Source organism: Pongo abelii, chromosome 1 (assembly GCF_028885655.2).
Source record: "Pongo abelii isolate AG06213 chromosome 1, NHGRI_mPonAbe1-v2.0_pri, whole genome shotgun sequence".
NCBI lineage: Eukaryota > Metazoa > Chordata > Mammalia > Primates > Hominidae > Pongo > Pongo abelii.
The window spans coordinates 29,320,801-29,336,774 of record NC_071985.2 but is presented as its reverse complement, the minus strand read 5'-3'; the positions used below and the strand labels follow the sequence as shown (position 1 = coordinate 29,336,774).

The 15,974-nt window shown below is 40.7% G+C and overlaps 1 protein-coding gene across 1 annotated transcript in view; it reads left to right on the top strand.

Annotated features, from left to right (window-relative positions):
- Positions 1 to 2,876: 2,876 nt before the first annotated feature.
- Positions 2,877 to 15,974, top strand: part of IARS2 (isoleucyl-tRNA synthetase 2, mitochondrial) — a 54,036-nt gene continuing 40,938 nt past the window's right edge. Inside the window, exons 1-10 of the mRNA XM_002809439.5 lie at positions 2,877 to 3,343; positions 4,961 to 5,083; positions 9,286 to 9,445; positions 10,932 to 11,080; positions 11,166 to 11,215; positions 11,298 to 11,407; positions 11,490 to 11,580; positions 12,254 to 12,369; positions 14,689 to 14,858; positions 15,839 to 15,929. Of these exons, the coding sequence (XP_002809485.2) occupies positions 3,077 to 3,343; positions 4,961 to 5,083; positions 9,286 to 9,445; positions 10,932 to 11,080; positions 11,166 to 11,215; positions 11,298 to 11,407; positions 11,490 to 11,580; positions 12,254 to 12,369; positions 14,689 to 14,858; positions 15,839 to 15,929 (1,327 nt within the window). The 5' untranslated portion in view covers positions 2,877 to 3,076. The remainder of the gene's footprint in view (positions 3,344 to 4,960; positions 5,084 to 9,285; positions 9,446 to 10,931; positions 11,081 to 11,165; positions 11,216 to 11,297; positions 11,408 to 11,489; positions 11,581 to 12,253; positions 12,370 to 14,688; positions 14,859 to 15,838; positions 15,930 to 15,974) is intronic.

Sequence of the window (15,974 nt, the reverse complement as noted above, 5' to 3'; positions counted from 1 at the left end):
AGCTAGTTTTGCATTTTTTTTTTTTAGTAAAGACGGGGTTTCACCGTATTGGCCAGGCTGGTCTCGAACTCCTGACCTCATGATCCACCCGCCTCGGCCTCCCAAAGTGCTGAGATTACAGGCGTGAGCCACTGCGCCTGGCCATACTTTGGTTTTCATAATTAAATTGTATAATTACATGACAAGTACAAATGGTTTAAATAAAGACAAACATAATGCAAGGTAAGCTCAACAAGTGAGAATAGAAATCTGCAGTCATCCTAAAGAGTAGTGCTCTCCCAAGTGTTCATTGTATTCTCTCATAGGTTTTATAAGAAAACGGCATAGTTGAATTCAGCAAGTTATGTAGAGGTTGGTTAGGAGAGTTTCTATGTAAATATATCTTTGTGCTCCTGGAAGACTATAATTGTGATAGATCCCAGATGTGAAACCGTGGGTCAAAGAGGAAGTGCATTTTATTTTATTTTTTGGAGATGGAGTCTCGCTCTGTCACCCAGGCTGGTGTGCAGTGGCCTGATTTCTCACTGCAACCTCTGCCTCCTGAGTTCAAGCGATTCTTCTGCCTTAGCCTCCAGAGTAGCTGGGATTACAGGCGCCCGCCACCACTCCCAGCTAATTTTTTGTATTTTTAGTAGAGACGGGTTTTCACCATGTTGGCCAGGTTGGCCAGGCTGGTCTCGAACTCCTGAACTCAGGTGATCCACTTGCCTCAGCCTCCCAAAGTGCTGAGGTTACAGGCGTGAGCCACTACGCCCAGGTTAAGTGCATTTTAAATGGTGATGGATATTGCTAAATTGCCGTTCGAAAATCTCCTGCCTCAGCTTCCCAAGTAGCTGGGACTACAGGCATGCGCCATCACGCCCAGCTAATTTTGTATTTTTAGTAGAGATGGGGTTTCTCCATGTTGGTCAGGCTGGTCTCGAACTCCCGACCTCCGGTGATCCACCCAGCTTGGCCTCCCGAAGTGCTGGGATTATAGGCATGAGCCACCGCACCTGGCCGACAGTACATATTTAACACTACCATCAGCAGTCCACTTTCACACATTCTCCCAAGCCCTGTTATCAAACTTCTTTATTTTTGCTTTAATCTGCTGGAAAGGAAATGGTATTTTAACTGTCTATTCCCATGACTCCTAAAGTTGAGGATCTTTTTATGTTTATTGGCTGTTTCCACTTCTGTGTCTCTGAGTTGACTGTTCATTTCTTTTGCCTTATTATTATTATTATTATTTTGAGACAGGCTCTCACTGTGTTGCCCAGGCAGGAGTGTAGTGGTGCAATCATGGCCCACTTGCAGCCTTGACCTCCTGGGCTAAAGCGATCCTCCCACCACAGCCTCCGAAGCGGCTGGGACCACAAGCACATGCCACTACATCCAGCTAATTTAAAAAATTATTTCAGAGACAGAGGTCTCCCTATGTTGCCCAGGGTTGTCTCAAACTCCTGGACTCAAGTGATATTTCCACTTCAGCCTCCTAAAGTGCTGGGATTATAGGCATGAGCTACTGTGTCCAGCTTCTTTTATCCTTTTTTTTTTTAATTGGGTTGTTTACATTTTTTTTAATCCGTAGCAGCTTTTTATGCATTTTGTGTATTATTATTTTTTAATGTGTAGCAAATGTTTTCTTCCACAGTATAGTGTAGGGAAGACAACATAACATGGTGGCTATGCACACACACTGGAATCTAACTGCCTGGGTTTGAATTCCAGCTGTGCTACTTAGTTGTATCATCTTGAGCAAGTTAGATAACTCTATGTACCTCAGTTTCCTTATCTGTGAAATGGAAATACTCGTAGTTCCTATCTCACACTTTTTTTGGTATGCTGTGTCTTCATCTCATCTGGTTTTGAAGATTAAGTGAGTTAATTCAGGTACAGAGCTGGAGTCATTGACTGGTGAAAAGCTGACATTGATTGAGTGCTTTCTGTTTGTCACTTGGTTTCTCACTTTCCGGTATCTTTTTTTGGTATATACATATTTTCATACTTGTAGAAAATCTATCCTTCTTATTTATGTGAACTAAATGTTCTGGATGTTGTGTTTTATGATTAGGAAGGCTATTCCCAAGATGTATATTCTACAATGAAATGGTAACAATTGTGAACTATTATGAATTGGACAACCAAATAGAGCAGAATCTGTCAGAAACAAGAGCAGAAGTTGCTATACATACCATACTATTCTATGAGTGGGATATAACAGGAATTTAAGAGAATCTTAAAAAAAGGTTAGATTGTTTTATAATATTGTTAAAATTTATGGGAAGTCATTGATTTGGACTGAGCTCCTGCCCTAGGCTGTTTACTTATAAGGTCTGCGTTCCAGGAAATCAGGAGAGATGATAGCCAAATCCATTAAGCCAAATGGCGTCTGCTTTTCGTTCCCTGTTTCTGCCTTCTTCAACCTTTTCTGCCTATAAACCTCACCCTGCCCCCACAGCTCATCAGAGATCCTTTCTATATTGTAGAAAGGTTTAGGAATATTTAATAATAGCTAATTAGATCTTTAAAACTCGATTTGCTGAAATTTTATTATTTTACAATATTTTCACTGAACTTGTGCTCCCCACAGTGGTAGTCATTACCCAAGTGTGCCTGTTGTGGCCTTGCTATGAGTTTAGCCCAGATTGAGATGTGCAGTATGTGCAAAGTACACGCCAAATTTCAAAGGCTTCGTATGAAGAGAATATGTAAAATATCTTACTTTTTATTGGCTACATGTTAAAATGATACAATCATAGCTATGTTGTGTTAAATAAAAAAAAAATATATATATATATATATTTAAAAAGCAGGGCACAGCGATTGGACTATGAGCCCACCTTTCCCTGCCCCCGTGAATCTGAGCCCGCCCCCCGGCGGCTGCAGGGAGGACCCGGAGGTGGCTCAGTCTCCGCGGACTCCGGGAAGGTTGTGCCCACCGCTCCGCCCCCACTACCCGCCGCTCCCTCCCCGCCCCTTCCGTTCCCGGAGCGCGTGCGCCCTCTTACTCGGCCCTCCTTGGTTTCCTGGGGTCTTGCCCCTTCAAGCTGGGGCGGGAGCAGAGGACCCCGCGCTCAGGGGTTGCCCGACCATGCGCTGGGGGCTGCGCCCTCGCGGGCCGGGCGCGGCCGCCCTGGCCACTGCCCGAAGTTTGTGGGGGACGCCCCGCCTTCCCTGCAGCCCGGGATGGCAAGGGGCGACGAAGAGGCTTCTGGTGCTGTCGGTCTCCGGGGCCAGTAACCACCAGCCGAACTCGAATAGTGGCAGATACCGGGACACGGTGCTGCTGCCGCAGACGAGCTTCCCCATGAAGCTGCTGGGCCGCCAGCAGCCGGACACGGAGCTGGAGATCCAGCAGGTACGAGCCCCGCCTCGGCGCGGGGCCTCCGGAGAGGCCCGATCCGGCCGCGGGCACCGGGCGCTCGCAGGCGCCACACCTCTGCGCTCCACGCCGGTGCGGGTGGGCGGGGGTGTGACCAGATTGGTGGAATTCGTCTGCTTCGCACAGATTTTGTGGGCTGAAAACCTAAGTGAAGAAATCTCTAGATGAGTCCCTCCTTTGTACCAGGTTCCGGAGCGGGACATTAAGGGGTCACTAGCGATGCCCAGATACCAGCATGTATCGCACGTATGTCCCATTTCTACCGTAGGCAAAACAGATAGACTTTGGGCACTTTTCCAATGCCTTGTAAAAAGTAAATTCACATGTCCACATGTAAATAAAAACCCAGGCTGGGCGCAGTGGCTCACGCCTGTAATCCCAGAACTTTGAAAGGCCAAGGCGGGAGAATCGCTTGAGCCAAGAGTTCGAGACCATATTGGCTAGTCACCCGCACACCCCCCGTCCTTAAAAAAAAACCTTAAAAACCTCAATTATGATGAATGAAGGGGAAGTTGAAGCCCACTTCTTGGATCTTTTAGATCCCTCGTTGGAATTATGATTCGTTTGAACTCGCCCAGGCTGGAGTGCAATGGCGCGATCTCCGCTCACTACAGCCTCCGCCTCCCGGGCTCAGGCAATTCTCCTGCCTTAGCCTCCCGAGTCGCTGGGATTACAGGTGCACATCACCACGCCCGGCTAATTTTTATATTTTTAGTAGAGATGGAGTTTCACCATGTTGGCCAGGGTGGTCTCACACTCCTGACCTCAAGTGATCTTCCCGCCTCGGCCTCCCAAAGTGCAGGGATTACAGGCCTGAGCCACTACGCCCAGCCTAGACTGAACTTTCTAAGAGCAGAGATTCCTCTTGTTAGCCTCTGTAATTCTAGTCTTTAAAAATCCCTGATATTCTTGGAATATTGGTTAAGTAAATATACTTAGCCTAAATATTCTGACAGTTATAAGAGTTCATTTAATTTTTTAAAGGCTTTTTAGTCAATACCTTCTGTATGCCAGAAAGAGCGACAGTTTCAAATGTTTCCTCGTTTAATCTTCGCACCAGCCCTGTAAGATGGATATTAACACTTTTTTTTTTCAGATAAGAAAGCAGGCCCATAAGTGCACAGTAACCTGGACAAGATCACACAGCAAGTGAGGGAAGGGAAGTGAGACTGCCATGCATGTTGTTCCCAGATTTGGGGAATGGCAAGCATTGCCACCAAAGAATAGCAGGAATATGTGTGTCGGGAATCTGCAGGTCCTTCAACATGTCGGGGGTGAGGAGTGAAGCATGGGGAGTGATGAGAGAATGCCCGAGAACTTAGTGGTACTAAACCTTTGTAGGGTCCTGCATATCATATAAAGAGTTTAGATTTCAATCTGAGGTGTATGGGGACACTACTGAAAGATTTTAAGAGATACGTACTTAGACACGCATTTCAGAAACCTCACCTTGTATTTCAGAGTTGAGTAGATTGGAATGGAATAGATTGGAATGGAATTGGAATGGAAATAAGCAAGTGTTGGCTGTTATTTATGGTTAGACTCAGGAGTATGGATTTATATGATGTTTAGATATCTTTTTTTTTTAAACAGAAATGTGGATTTTCAGAACTTTATTCATGGCAAAGAGAAAGAAAAGTAAAGACAGAATTTTGCCTTCACGATGGACCTCCTTATGCAAATGGTGACCCTCATGTTGGACATGCTTTAAATAAGGTAACTATAATTTAGGTTATGACACTTGAAAGAAAGTGTTTATGTAAATACTCTTTATAAATGTGTATTCTAATTATATGATAATTATGTAAATTTAGATTTGCACATAAAACAAATATTTTCATAGAAAGCAATATACAAGTTTAGTACTGCATTAAAAAAACATTGCTGCTATTTGCTTTGATCTTAATGTTATATTAGTAAACATCATCTTATTCAGTGCATAATTATCGGGCGAGGCATTGTTCTAGAATCTGGGAATAGCAGTGGACAAAAAAAAGGTATGTCTTGGCCGGGCGGTATGGCTCATGCCTGTAATCAGTGCCTGGCCCACAGATATCAATAATTCATTATTTTTAAAATGCTTAGTAGAATTTCATTGAGAGAATATGTTAATACTACAATCTGTTCACTCGTTTTTCAGTTCTTTATTTTTTGTAGATTTCAGTGGAAATTTTGGGGAGGAAGTGGGCTTAGGCATCTGTAGTTTCAAAACCAGGAATTTGGTCACTGAATGGGTCAATAGTGCTATTAAAGAGACCAGGCGCAGTGGCTCACGCCTGTAATCCCAGCACTTTGGGAGGCTGAGGCGGGTGGATCACGAGGTCAGGAGATCGAGACCATCCTGGCTCACACAGTGAAACCCCGTCTCTACTAAAAATACAAAAAATTAGCCAGGCGTGGTGGTGGGCGCCTATAGTCCCAGCTACTCGGGAGGCTGAGGCAGGAGAATGGCTTGAACCTGGGAGGCGGAGCTTGCAGTGAGCCGATATCGCGCCACTGCACTCCAGCCTGGGCAACAGAGCAAGACTCCGTCTCAAAAAAAAAAAAATCATGTTTTGTGATATAAATACAGAATAAAACTCTATTATTTCAAACCATTTTGCAAGGAATGGAAGAGCCAGCTCTAACTGGATTAAGCAAAGAGAGAGAATTTACTGGCTTTTTTACTGTGGAGTCCAGATAGTTTTAGCCACCTGCATAGCTGGATCAGGACTTCAAATAAAATTAAGAAAGAATTGGTTTCTCTCTGTCTCCGACTCTTTGCTACTTTGGTGACTGCCCCACCCCAGACCCCCAGCACATTTCCCAGTAGTTTCAGGCTTACATTATTCCACCTTCTCTTTCCCAATAGTTCTTTTTTGTTTGTTTGTTTTTTGAGACGGAGTCTTGTACTGTCACCTGGACTGGAGTGCAGTGGTGCAATCTTGGCTCACTGCAATCTCCGCTTCCCGGATCCAAGCGATTCTCCTGCCTCAGCCTCCCAAGTAGCTGGGACTACAGTCGCCTGCCACCACGCCCGGCTAATTTTTTGTATTTTAAGTAGAGATAGGGTTTCACTGTGTTAGCCAGGATGATCTCGATCTCCTGACCTCGTGATCCGCCCGCCTCTGCCTCCCAAAGTGCTGGGATTACAGGCGTGAGCCACCGCATCTGGCCCCCAACAATTCTTATAAAAGTCCTGAAATTGAATCTTATTGGCCTGATTTGGGTCGCACATCTATTTCTGAATCAGTCATTGCAGACTTGGGGATAGAATATGTTAATGGCTACAGTGGATCACATTTTTACTCTTGGAGCTGGAGCAGAGGGAGCCAGCTCCATGTGGATTGAGGACAAAGGAATAATTGCCTAAAAAACAGTGGCGTCTTTTTTGTTGTTGTTCTTTGAGACAGAGTGTCGCGCTGTCACCCAGGCTTGAGTGCAGTGGCGCAATCTCCCCTCACTGCAAGCTCCGCCTCCCAGGTTCACGCCATTCTCCTGCCTCAGCCTCCCGAGTAGCTGGGACCACAGGCGCCTGCCACCATGCCCGGCTAATTTTTTGTATTAGTATTATTTTTTAGTAGAGACGGGGTTTCACCGTGTTAGCCAGGATGGTCTCGATCTCCTGACCTCGTGATCCACCCGCCTCGGCCTCTCAAAGTGCTGGGATTACAGGCGTGAGCCACTGCACCTGGCCAAAACAGTGGCATCTTACAAAACTATCTCTCACATGAAGAGAAGCCTTCTTGAAGCCCTTAGCAAAGAGCATGGGCACTTTGGAACTAGGAGAGGACCAATTCTTGCTCTTCCTCACACATGCTAATTATAGTCCTGCTTGCTTTTTCCTCTTCCTAGAATGCATCACCAGAATATTCACATGGATCACCTCCTCATTTCTTTCAGATTCTGTTCAAATGTCATCTTATCAGGCTCTCCTGACTTCCCTCTAAAATGGTACCACCCCCAGCCCCTAAAGGTCATTTTCTAACCCTATAATTTGCTTTTTTCTCCATAGTGTGTGATATGTTGGTATATATTCTGTGTTCCTCCATGAGAAAAAAAGACCTTGTCGTTTTTGTTTACTACCATATTCTAGGTTCCTAGAAAAATTCTTGACATATAGTAGGCATTCAGATGTTTATCTGTCAAACAAAGCAATGCATGAATCTTAGAAAAATGAAAGGAACAGAGATAAATGACTCTCAAAAGTATGGAGGAACTTTTTTTGGGGAGGAGGAGGGTGGTGTTTGATACTGAGGAGTTAGTAAAATATTCCTATTATATTGCTACTATTCTTTTCACTAGAGGCTTCATATATTATATTTTATTATTACATTTAAGAATCCTTATTAGGTACACTGTTAATTATTAGTTCCAGTGATTGATTTCATCCTGTTCATATGTCTGAAAGCAACACTATTCAGTAGAAATACAATGCAAGTGGCTGGGCGTGGTGGGTCATGCCTGTAATCCCAGCACTTTGGGAGGCTGAGGCGGGCAGATCATCAGGTCGGGAGTTCGAGACCGGCCTGACCAACATGGTGAAACCCTCTCTCTACTGAAAATACAAAAAAATTAGCTGGGCATGGTGGCATGTGCCTGTAATCCAGCTACTTAGGAGGCTGAGGCAGGAGAATCACTTGAACCTGGGAGGCAGAGGTTGCAGTGAGCTGAGATTGCGCCACTGTTCTCCAGCTTGGGCGACAGAGCGAGACTCCATCTCAAAAAAAAAAAGAAATATAAGAAATATAATTCAAGCTACAAATTTGTGCCACGTAGGTAAGTTAAAATTTTTCTGGTGGTCCCAGAAAATAATGAAAAGAAACAAGTGAAATTAATTTTAATATTACATTTAACTCAACATATCTAAAGTATCATTTCAACATACAGTCAATGTAAAACATTTTTGAGATATATCACATTTTCGTAACACATGTTTGAAATCAGGTATATATTTTATAATTTACATCATTACATCTGAATTCGGACTAGCACCAAAAATCACATGTGGCCAGTGGCTACTATATAAGATACCATTGTTTAGAGCATATATGCATCCATGTATTCGTGTATTTGATAAATATTTATAGACTAGTGCCAGAAACCATTCGAAAGGCTGGAATTCATGGGTGAAGAGGACAGATGGGCTCTCTGATTTCATGGAGTTTATGTTTTACAGGGAAGAGACAAAAAAATAAGTAAACAATTTCCAAAGAGATAAGTAGAAAGGAGGTTATTTATATGATGATTAATTTAAATAATATACCCAGAGTAAAGTGTACCAATCTTAAGTATGTATAGCTAGATGAATTTTTTTTTTTAATGTGACAACCACTCAGATCACAGGACTCCTTCCTGTTCAGTAGTAAACAGTTTGAAATTAGAATTTTTAAAGGGGGGAAGGGATGGGAGGAGAATATAATAATATCTTTTCTACTTTTGATAGGTATGGAAAGGAGGAAATTGTTTTCTGGACTAGTGGGCTAGTGGTCAGAGCACTGTTTCCTCTTGGGAAGAAGGAAATTGAGCTTGGAGCCAAATCTATCCTTTGCCTTTGATTCCCCCATTCAGCTATGGTAATATATTTTTTAAAAGGCTCTGCTGCCCTCTAGTATCTAAAATGAACTTAAAAAGGTAAATTAGTTCTAGAACTATACCTAATGAAGAGGTCTACTGTTTTAGTAAGGGTTTGTCAATGACAGAGTTAACCACAATATTCCATTCTCTGAGTACACTGTAAGTTCTGCAATGGTTTGATGATATTTCTTAGCTCAATATAAATAATATTAGACTATTTGTGTTAGTAGTTTTTTATGAGTTAATTTATACGTTTCCTTTCAAATTGCAGTTTTAAAAATGGTATTAAGTTTAAAAAAAGAACATAAATTGTAGGCCAAATGTTTTATGTGTGAATGATAATTATCATTTTATCTTTGCAGATTTTGAAAGACATAGCCAATCGATTCCATATGATGAATGGCTCCAAAATACATTTTGTGCCCGGCTGGGATTGTCATGGGTTGCCCATTGAAATAAAAGTATTATCAGAACTTGGTAGAACAGCTCAGAATCTTTCAGCTATGGAAATTAGAGAGAAAGGTAAATAATCTCTATTTCTGTTTTAAAATGATATTTGTAAACACTTAGGGTCCTTGGAAAAGTCGGAACTTTACCAAATGAACCTTTTGTTTGGGTTTGGTTTGCTTATAATGAGATCTATTGGAAATGCCTTTCTGTCACAGAAAATTCAGATTTTATTTCATTGATTTTTGTAAGAACTTATGTTTGGATATTGAAGGAAAGACTTTGTGAGCATTTCTGATTGCATTCTCAGTTTCTTAATGTTCATATTTTATAAAACTATTTTTTGGTAAATTCTTTTTTTTACTTTCCTCAAGGGGGCTTGTTGACTGATTTCAGGTGTTAAGCCAAAATTCAATTCTAAAATACATATATTTTACATTAATCTCTTATTTGATCCTTTTTCTTCAGTCGACTGGGTCAGGGAGGACTCTCTTTTTCTTATATGTTATACTATTGTACATTTGGATGTAACTGTGAAGATTTTTTTACTTCCTTGTGAAATCTATTATCATTGGCTTAGATTTGATATTCTGATTGATTTTTTGTGTATAATGAAATGAAAATTGTTATCTGACCTTTTCTTAAATTACGAAACAATAAGGAATAATTTTTCCAGTTTATTTGTCCTAAATGTGAGGTCATTGTATAAAGTCTGGAAAATACAGAAGACAGTAATAAAATTTTAACTTTTGCAATTCCAGTTAATTTTAGAATTTGTTGTAGGTATCTTCTGAACACTGTTGACCTTCAAATTATTTTTCTATTAAAAAATTTTATAGGCCAGCACAGTGGCTGACACCTGTAATCCTAGCACTTTGGGAGGCTGAGGGAGGTGGATCACCTAAGGTGAGGAGTTTGAGACCAGCCTGGCCAACATGGCAAAACCCCATTTCTACTGAAAATACCAAATAATTAGCCGGGCGTGGTGGCGCACGCCTGTAGTCCCAGCTACTTGGGAGGCTGAGGCATGAGAATTGCTTGAACCTGGGTGGCAGAGGTTATAGTGAGCTGAGATCCGCCACTGCACTCCAACCTGGGCAACAGAGCAAGACTCCATCTCAAAAAAAAAAAAATTTTGTGCCCGGGTGCAGTGGCTCAGGCCTGTAATCCCAGCACTTTGGGAGGCCAAGGCGGGTAGATCACGAGGTCAGGAGATCCAGACCATCCTGGCTAACACGGTGAAACCCCGTCTCTACTAAAACTACAAAAAAATTAGCCGGGCGTGGTGGTGGGTGCCTGTAGTCCCAGCTACTCGGGAGGCTGAGGCAGGAGAATGGCGTGAACCCGGGAGGCGGAGCTTGCAGTGAGCCGAGATTGCGCCACTCGCACCACTGCACTCCAGCCTGGGCGACAGCGAGACTCTGTCTCAAAAAAAAAAGAAAAAAAAAAATTGCATTCTAAACTGTCTACAGCATTTGCATTTAGAGAGATACATGCTAAACCATGTTTAAGAATTCGAATTCATTGGTTTTTTAAAAGCTTTTTTTCGTCTTTTTTTTAGCTAGATCATTTGCTAAAGCAGCCATTGAGAAACAGAAATCAGCATTTATTCGTTGGGGAATAATGGCAGATTGGAATAATTGCTACTATACATTTGATGGGAAGTATGAAGCCAAACAGTTGAGAACTTTTTACCAAATGTATGATAAGGTAAAGAAGTATTTTTTCTCTTCGAGTAGATTTTAGTATGTGTTACAAAATTCTACTTTTAACATCATATTTTTGTCTTTTATAGGGCTTGGTTTATCGATCTTACAAACCTGTGTTTTGGTCTCCGTCATCTAGGTATATATGCATTTTTTGGTAATTAAAAGGGGAAAATTTGTGAGGCTTCCAAATATTTATGTTTAATATTTTTAAACCTTAGGACTGCATTGGCTGAAGCAGAACTTGAATATAATCCTGAGCATGTCAGTCGTTCAATATATGTAAAATTTCCTCTCTTAAAACCTTCTCCTAAATTGACATCTCTTATAGGTAAGATTTTTTCATAGCTTGAGTGTACTAAAGTTATAGAATTATCCCATTTGCTAACATATTTACAATTTTATTTTCACAGATGGTTCATCTCCTGTTAGTATTTTGGTCTGGACCACACAACCTTGGACGATTCCAGCCAATGAAGCTGTTTGCTATATGCCTGAATCAAAGTGGGTATATTATTGCATTTTTTGTTTTATACACAAATAGAATCTATTCCATTATTAACATTATTTTGAATTTATTTTATCCTCTTTGTTATTTTAAAATTTAATGAATTATAACTTAGTTATTATGTTCATATAGATTTTATTAACCTTTAGGTGATCCTTTTTATCACCTTATCTGGCTTTTTGGGAAAATGAAATAGAAGTATAAGTTATGAAGTGTTTTGAAAATAGTACAGTTTGATCTTGAAGTCAGTTTTTTCTTTTTTCTTTTTTTTTTTTTTGGCGACTGAGTTTTGCCTTTTGTTGCCCAGGCTGGAGTGCAGTGGCGCGATCTCAGCTTACCACAACCTCCACCTCCTGGGTTCAAGCAATTCTCCTACCTCAGCCTCCTGAGTAGCTGGGATTATGGGATTACAGGCATGCGCCACCACACCCGGCTTATTTTGTATTTTTAGTAGAGACGGGGTTTCTCTATGTTGGTGAGGCTAGTTGCAAACTCCCATCCTCAGGTGATCCACCTGCCTCGGCCTCCCAAAGTGCTGGGATTACAGACGTGAACCACCGCCCCTGGCCTGAAGTCAGTTTTTTCTAAAATGATTATTTAAAAATTAAAATGGTATCTGTGGCTTTTCTTGTTTCATTATTAGTAATTTCTCCTAAAATTTTGTGTTAGGTATGCTGTTGTGAAATGTTCTAAGTCTGGAGACCTCTACGTACTGGCTGCAGATAAAGTAGCCTCTGTTGCTTCTACTTTGGAAACAACATTTGAGACTATTTCAACATTTTCAGGTGAAGATTTTTAGATATCTGACAACATAGTCATCAAAGTATTGGGCTGACTTGAATTTACTACTTTGCTGAACTGCCTATTGTGAATTGAAACAGATATGGCCTCTACCTTTCTAGAATACATTTTACATTGATTACACTAAAGGAGAATATACATTAAGCATGATAAGAGTGTAGAAAAATATGAATATTGATAAATATACAACAGATAAAACTAATTTCTGGCAATATCCAGTAGTTACTTGGTAAAATTTTATGCAAAATTAATTTTTAAAATTGTTTTTATCTGTTTTAATAAAAGTAGCAAGAAAGGAAATAAATGTACTTATTTTTTGATACATAATTTTAATAAAGGATTGAATAAGTTCTGAAAATTATTCAGAAAGCAGTTCTTCTATCAAAGGAATTTTATTTTATTTTTTAAAGAGGCAGGGTCTCCTGCTGTTGCCCATGCTGGAATGCAGTGGTCCAGTCAGCTCATTGCAGCCTCAAACTCCCAGGCTCAAGCAATCCTCCTGCCCTGGCCACCCAAGTAGCTGGGACTATAGGCACATGCCACCACACCCGGCTAATTTTGAAAAAATGTTTTACAGAGATGAATTGTTGTGTAGCCCAGACTGGTCTGGAATTCCTGGGCTCAAGTGATCTGCCTGCCTTGGCCTGCCAAAGTGCTGGGATTAAAGGCGTAAGCCACTCTGCCTAGCCCAAAATAATTCTTTGTGAGCTATAATTTGGGACTTTTGAGGTAGTGACTGCTTTGAAATATAATTATGGAAGTCTAGGGAAGTTTAAAATTAGCTTTTTGTTGTTGTTGTTCTTTGTTTTGTTTTGAGATGTGGTCTTGCTCTGTTGCCCAGGCTGGAGTGCAGTGGTGCCGTCTTGGCTCACTGCAGCCTCCGGATCCTAGGTTCAAGTGATCTTCCTGCCTCAGCCTCTTGAGTAGCTGGGACTATAAGTGTGTGCCACCATGCTGGGCTAATTTTTAATTGTTTTTGGTAGAGATGAGGTCTTGCTACATTGCCCAGGTTGGTCTTGAACTCCTGGCCTCAAGTGATCCTCCTGCCTTGGTCTTCCAAAGTGCTGGGATTATGGGCATGAGCCACTGTGCCTGGACTAAAATTTTATTTTATTTTATTTTTAAAGAGATGAAGTCTCACTACGTTGCCCAGGCAGGTCTTGAACTCCTGAGCTCAAGTGTTCCTCCTGCCTCTGCCTCCCAAAGTGCTAGGATTATAGACTTGAGCCACCTTGCCTGGCCTAAAATTATCTTTGATCCTTAGGTGTGATATATCTTTTAATTTCTTGCTAAAAAATCAATCACATGAATAAAGATACAGAAACTGCCTAGAAAGACTGCCTAGCTAAATAGGAAAGCCCTCTAAATTAATCAGTTCAGATACAAGCCAATGAGAAGTTTAAACAACCTTAACAAAAATAAAAAGATTTTTATGTCAGAGGCAGGAAAGGAGCTTAAGAATTTTTAAGACCATTCGGTCCTCTTTGGTGCAATAGGGTAGTAAAAATAAAAACCAAAATAATAATTTACTTCACACCCTCTCTCACTGTGTTGCCCAGGCTTGTTTCAAACTCCTGGGCTCAAGCAGTCTTCCTGCCTCAGCCTCCCAAAGTGCTGCAATTACACACATGAGCTACTGCACCCAGCCCCCTGCTCTTTTATAAATGCAGAGGATATTAAAGACTTCATTGTCAAGTTATACGTTATCATAGAATCTAAAAATCACAAGATTTTTGAAAGTGTTAAGGTTGAATTTAAAGATCTTTTGTCTAGATAGCATAATTGTTTCAAATTCTTACTGTCAGATAATTATTGAGTTGCTATTTGAGTCACCATATTGTGGAGGAGTATATATATTTCTTATCTCTGTCAAAATAAGCTGGTGTCACATAGCTACTACTTATTAAAGTAGTAGAAATGTTGAAGAGCTAAAAATGAAGTAATTTGTATGGGGTAGGTTTCCTTTCCAGAAAAAAATGAGTTATTTCTTATTAATTACTTAGAGATCTTTTTGGGAGGGTGGTGAGGGAGAGTATTAAGTGGTAGATGCAGTAAGTATCAAAACACTTAAACTACATTAACTCTGTTTATTTTCACAGCAACCCTCTGAGGTGGGAACCATAATTATCTGCATTTTATAGATTCCAGAAGGTCACAGAACAAGTTAAAGGGGAAGCTGGAATTTAAGCCTAGCCAGTATTGTTCTAGATTCTGCACATTTAACCTGATGTTCTATTGCTAAGCTTAAGGAGATAGATTTGCCATATAAAATGATTCTTAATAGTGGTTTTCTTTCCCCACAGGTGTAGATTTGGAAAATGGTACTTGCAGTCATCCGTTAATTCCTGATAAAGCCTCTCCTCTTTTACCTGCAAATCATGTGACCATGGCAAAAGGAACAGGATTGGTTCACACAGCCCCAGCTCATGGTATGGAAGATTACGGTGTAGCATCTCAGCACAACCTGCCCATGGTACTGTTCCTCTTTTATCATTTTTAATTATTCATCTTAATAAAAGGAAATGATAAATTCTAACCAACATCTTCATTTTTTAAAAATGATGACTTTTGTCATCATAATTGTGAAGTGCTTAGGTCTGTGTAGTACTCTAAAGTTTCTTTAATTCGTACTAATTGAAAAAGATTTCCCCAAATTAAGAGAAAGTTAGCACGTTAGAATTGAAGAATATATGTCATGGGGCACTTTTAAAATACTTTTTTTCTAGCATCAAGTCACATAGACAAATTACTTTTACTCCCTGAAAAAGCCTGTTTTAGCTAAACAGTCCTCTCTACATTTACTTTACATACTTCAGTTACTTAGCAAGTATTTCCATTTAGTTAGAAGGTGAGTCTGAAAGGGAACAACTGTGTATATAGGCATAGATTTGGAAACAATAGAGACCACTCAAAGATGTTTTAATATATTTTGTTACTTTCGTTATTAAAGTTTATGTATATGCTTCAATAACACATTTTGGCTTTGGTGATTTAAATGTATAAAATTCACAAATTCCTATTTCTTTTTCTTTTTTTTTTGAGATGGAGTCTTGCTCTGTCGCCCAGGCTGGAGTGCAGTGGTGTGGTATGATCTCAGCTCACTGCAACCTCTACCTCCAGGGTTCAAGCGATTCTCCTGCCTCAGCCTCCCGAGTAGCTGGGACTACAGGTGCACACCACCATGCCTGGCTAATTTTTGTATTTTTAGTGGAAGTGGGTTTCACCATGTTGGCCAGGCTAGTCTTGAATGCCTGACCTCAAGCGATCCGCCCACCTCGACCTCCCGAAGTGCTGGGATTACAGGCCTGAGTGCCGTGCCCGGCCAAGTACCTAGAGTTTCAATGTAGAAAAAGACTAGGCTATACTGAGATGTTTTATATATATTGTTTTGCCAGATATTGTCATAAGAGAAAATGTCTTGATATTTTAATTGTTCAAAATGATACTTTATAGGATTGTTTAGTGGACGAAGATGGAGTTTTCACAGATGTTGCAGGTCCTGAACTTCAAAACAAGGCTGTCCTTGAAGAGGGAACTGATGTGGGTGAGCATCATATCTGTTGATATCATACATGTTTTCTGAAAAGTA